Consider the following 4,570-nt stretch of genomic DNA (forward strand, 5'->3'; position numbering starts at 1 on the left):
TGCTATTTGACGAAAACGAAGTTGGCGGAATCTGAAGCGGCCAGTTAACCTCGTTGCTTGCGTTGCCGTGTAACAGGGGCACAGGCACTGTAACTTGCTGGAGAATTTCCAGAAGGAATCGAAAGGGCAATAAACCGGCGCGCTTGTCAAATCGGAGAAGGCACCGAGCTCGGCCACACGTCCGCCAGCAGGCGAGCCGCAGACGACGGCGACGATGGAGTAAACTTCACGCCTCCCCGCAGCCGATCTCCTATATATAAACACACCGCGCCCTTTTCCCCACTCCCCCTCCCTACTACAACCCCCCCCTCTCTCTCTCCGTAGTCTACACCCTCTCCCTCTCTCTGTCTCTCTCTGCAAGTCGCCATGAACATTCCAAGCAAATGCACGACCCATGGGCGCCACTTTGCACTTGCAAAGTGAGATAGGAAGCTGCGGCCTGCCCTGCTCCCTTTACCACTACCGTGCAAGGACGTCCCTGTGAACTACAAGCTACCTAGCTAGTGCGGCTATTAGTTCGTACGTACGTGCTCGAGCCACTGAGCTGAGCTAGTTTGTGCGTGCTATTACAAGCTGTTGCCAGGTGGTCAGCGGCAGCCATGGAGAGGACGCCGGTGATGGTGAGGCAGGGCGGCCAGGAGGTGCTGAGGCAGCTGCCGCCCGGGTTCCGCTTCCGCCCTACAGACGAGGAGCTGGTTGTGCAGTACCTCCGCCGAAAGGCCCTTGCCCTCCCGCTCCCAGCTGCTGTCATCTCCGATGTCCACAACCTCTACAGCCTCGACCCCTGGGACATCCCCGGTACGCCACGCACGCAGCACAAACACGGCCGCCGCCGCCGACGACACTGCTAGCCATACGATGTGTTACATGTACTATACTGAAAGCTGCCGTTTTGACTCGTTTCCAGGCGCGAGAGAGGGGGAGAAGTACTACTTTGCGGTCCGGCCGGCCGCCGGCGCCAAGAGGGGTGGCAGGACCACGACGGCGAGCGGGTGCTGGAAGCCTGCGAGCGCGAGGGAGAGGCCGGTGGTGGTGTCCCGGTGCGGCCGGAGCCACCTCGTCGGCGTCAAGAAGTCCCTGGCCTTCGTCCCCCGACGTGGCAAGGGCAAGGGCTCCAAGGCCCCGCCGGCGTCAGCGCAGACCGGCTGGGTCATGCACGAGTACCGCCTCGCCCTGCCGCATCACCACAAGAATGTGAGCACTAACTCATCCTCCTTGATTGCTGAATTATTAGACGCAACTTGATTTAATTGATTGCCATTAATTTGTTCTTACTGCATGTACTGTGTCAATTACTCTCCTTCCGAATAATGTTTTTTTACTTGTTCCGAATAATGTTCTTGTACTTGTTCAACTGCACTGCTGCAGCTGTGTGTTAGTAGTGCTACTCCAATCTCCGATCCTTAGCTTTGGATGACAGCTCCATCAGTTGCAAAGCATAAACTGATAGAGTACAATTAAGCTAGTACTGATAATTGAAGCTGCTATATATAATTTTATGTTTAGGCTTTCACTGTTAGTATCCATACCTCGGGTTTTGCTTAGATTAGGTCAGTTTTTTCAGATTGCTGACGTATCGAATTGAACAGTTTTGCTGGAGTTCTCACGAATCTCCTGTAAAATTCCTGCGTTTCAGACGGTTTTTTTCCAGGTTTTTTCACTTAGCTAGTTAACTAGCTAGCAGGATCGTGCGTACATGTTCAACCTTGGCACGGAGCTGTCTTTTCAGCTTAACTTTGATTGTATCGACAGTTACCAACTACTTAACTCAAATATACGGCGCCCATGATGTCAGAATTAGCGTAACCTAATTAACCAGCTTAACTATGAGGCATACATAAAGTTCACAGTTGACATAACCACTCTTGCCGAGATTAATAACTGTGTTTAATTAAGCTAGTTACATAGAGTAGGTAAGTAGCTACATATATAGCTAGGACACATAGGCATCTCCGCTAGCTAGATGCATATACCTGCAAGCAAGATAGTTCATCAAACTGTGACAACTTGCAAAACTGCCAATTATTTGACCTGACCAATATATGGATGGATGGACGGATCGATCCTGTTGTAATTAAATTGCTTGGGATGGTAGTGGTCGCCGTTGCAATTTATGCTGATACGGAGAGGTGGTTGGTTGTACTTAACGCTGTCCTAGATGCTAGCTCTGTTCCTGCCTGTTGAGAATCCGTTGATGAGATCTTATTGTTGGGATTAATTAGCTAACCTGCAAATACATGTAGCCTAGCCCGGCCCTCAACAAGAAGTTAGTTGCTCGACCATATTTACATATACACCATCACCGGCCGCTGAGTTAGTTGAGTAGTAATTTACCGGTGACTGATAGTGAAAGCTTGCTAGATACAGAGAAGCATTTATATGTGGCATGCATCCTCCTTGTATCCGGAAAGGAAAAAAAAGAGGGGGCTAGCTAGGTGTCCACAGTCCAACTGCGCACAACAATTCCGTGGCCACTACTGTTGCAAGAGATGTTTCGTCAAAGAACTGTTGCATCTTCTCGTCGCTCGGTCTGCACAGTGTGGCCTACTGTCAATGCTCATACATGAATAAAAATCCTGTTTGGTAATGGAATGAGAGATTGGCTTCTAGCTGAAAAGTGTGCGTGGACGCGAATTGCACTTGCTGTTCGTTCGCAAGTCGTACCTCAACAGTGAGTGCCCGGCCGGGGCCAGAGCTAGGGTCGTCGATCCATTCAAAATCAACGTAGCGTTTGGTTGCAGGAATAATGTGGATATATAGGATTAATTCGTGGTGGTTTGTGGCAATCTCCTTTCATTCCAGTGTTTGGTGCAGCAATCTGGAGTGTTCGTTAGGAATATTGGATCGTCGATGTAAGTGGATTCCGTTAGTTTGTTGGATTAGGGTTCCGTTCTAAGCTGCTGTCAGCGTGAGTGCCTAGCTAGTTAGGATTCCCGACATCTTTTCTTTTTTTTGAAATGGAGGCAAAAGCGAACCATAGGAAAGGAATATGGTACTATTTTTTGGATTGAGAACTAGTAGAAGTGATCCTTTTAACCAGAAAATTATAGTACTAGGTTAGAAGTGTTATTCCTTCTATCCCGCAAAAAAAAAGTGTTATTCCTTCTGTTTTTTTACTCCTAAAACGTTGTTAATCCAATGTTGCCATGAAAGGTAAAGACCCTAATGTTCCTCCAATCCCAGAACGAAACACACACTAGTTCTTTTAGTACTAAGAGCGTCGTTCTTTTTAGTTTTTTTTTTGTAAACCAGTCTAGTACACGAGTAGTAGTAATGTCATTTACTGTAGTACGTTATTTTCATTATGCATCGGATTCTTTTTTTTCCTTGTGCCGCATGCTTGCATTGCATCTTTGCCATCAATTGTTGTTGCTGGAACGGAAAAGGTGTGCTTAACTAAGACGCTCGTCGCAACTTGCAGGGTTGCTGCTTGGCTGAGGCTGGAACTGAAGAGTGGGTAGTGTGCCGGATCTTCCAAAGGGACAGGTCGTCGTCGTCGTCCAACAGACAAACGCCGGGCATCCAGGGCACCGACGCGCACCACACGATGCCGCCATCGCCGTCGTCGTCGTCGTCTTCCAGCTGCGTCACAAGCGGCGGCGGCTCCCCGGACATGCAGGAGGAGGTCAGCAGCTGAGAAGCCAAGCGAAGCTGCTGCCTACTGCATGCCTCTCCAAGAGACACTGACTAGCTAGCTTAGCTAGGCAGATTACGAACCAGGGGAAATGAATGATGTGACCTTTTTCTTGCTCCAATATTTGTTTTTCTCTCCATCTCTTTGCTCTCTTTCTCCGTGTAATATGTAATGCAGTGTGATGATGTAGCGAGAAGCAAGTCGGCAACCAGGCATTGGATGTTTGGTTAATTAAGAAAGCTTCTTCTGATTAGTAGCAGATGTACCATGCATCTGTGTATGTACGTAGCAGAGATGCAGCACGCAGTGACCACTGCATGCACGTGTAATAACTTGCGAGCTGTACGTAAAATTTCTTCAAGGAAGAGAAAAATGGAAGCCTTTCTTGTTTACTGCCATGCTTTAAGGCTCAAATTGCTTACTCTGGACCGGCCTATGGGTTCTGGTCACACTCTATACTCGGTGTCATGTCATGAGACACAAGATTTGACTAATGTTTTTGTTTGCCTCTAGTGTCGCCCCCCTCGCGGGCGACACGGGATGTCTCAGTTGCCGCCTAGCCCTCCCCCAGCGCTCACCTCCCCCTCCGCCGCTGCCGGTGATTGGCGCCAGGCAAAGCCCGTGCGTGCGATGGCGGCGGCGGAGGGCCTTTCCTCCCTCCCTCGGATCTGCGGGGTGCGGCCCACCCCATCGCTCACCTCCCCCTCTGCCGGTGCCGGTGATCGGCGCCAGGGAAAGCCCACGCGTGTGATGGTGGCGGCGGAAGGCATCTCCTCCCTCCCCCGGATCCGCGGGGTGCGGCCCTCCCGATTGCGCGGCGGTGGCGGGCTTGCGGTGGTGCATGTGGGAGCCTAGATCCATGGAGTGTGGGTCTTTCGGCAGCGTGATGACTCCCGGAGGGGCAGCCTTGGACAACGCCGTGGGTCGCGCGGCGTG

At 50.6% G+C, this 4,570-nt stretch overlaps 1 protein-coding gene across 1 annotated transcript; it reads left to right on the forward strand.

The window, feature by feature from the left end:
• The first annotated feature begins 297 nt into the window (after positions 1-297).
• LOC123164921 (NAC domain-containing protein 83) lies at positions 298-4,026 on the forward strand. Its single transcript, XM_044582530.1, has 3 exons — positions 298-798; positions 908-1,194; positions 3,422-4,026. Exons 1-3 carry the CDS (start codon positions 600-602, stop codon positions 3,635-3,637), a joined length of 702 nt encoding a protein of 233 aa, XP_044438465.1. The 5' UTR covers positions 298-599; the 3' UTR covers positions 3,638-4,026.
• The last annotated feature ends 544 nt before the right edge of the window (positions 4,027-4,570 follow it).

Source organism: Triticum aestivum, chromosome 7D (assembly GCF_018294505.1).
Source record: "Triticum aestivum cultivar Chinese Spring chromosome 7D, IWGSC CS RefSeq v2.1, whole genome shotgun sequence".
Classification (NCBI taxonomy): domain Eukaryota; kingdom Viridiplantae; phylum Streptophyta; class Magnoliopsida; order Poales; family Poaceae; genus Triticum; species Triticum aestivum.

Coding starts and splice junctions, on each gene's coding strand:
- LOC123164921 (XM_044582530.1), top strand. CDS start 600: ATGGAGAGGACGCCGGTGATGGTGAGGCAGGGCGGCCAGGAGGTGCTG. Junction 799..907: donor CGACCCCTGGGACATCCCCG/GTACGCCACGCA, acceptor ACTCGTTTCCAG/GCGCGAGAGAGGGGGAGAAG. Junction 1,195..3,421: donor TGCCGCATCACCACAAGAAT/GTGAGCACTAAC, acceptor CGCAACTTGCAG/GGTTGCTGCTTGGCTGAGGC.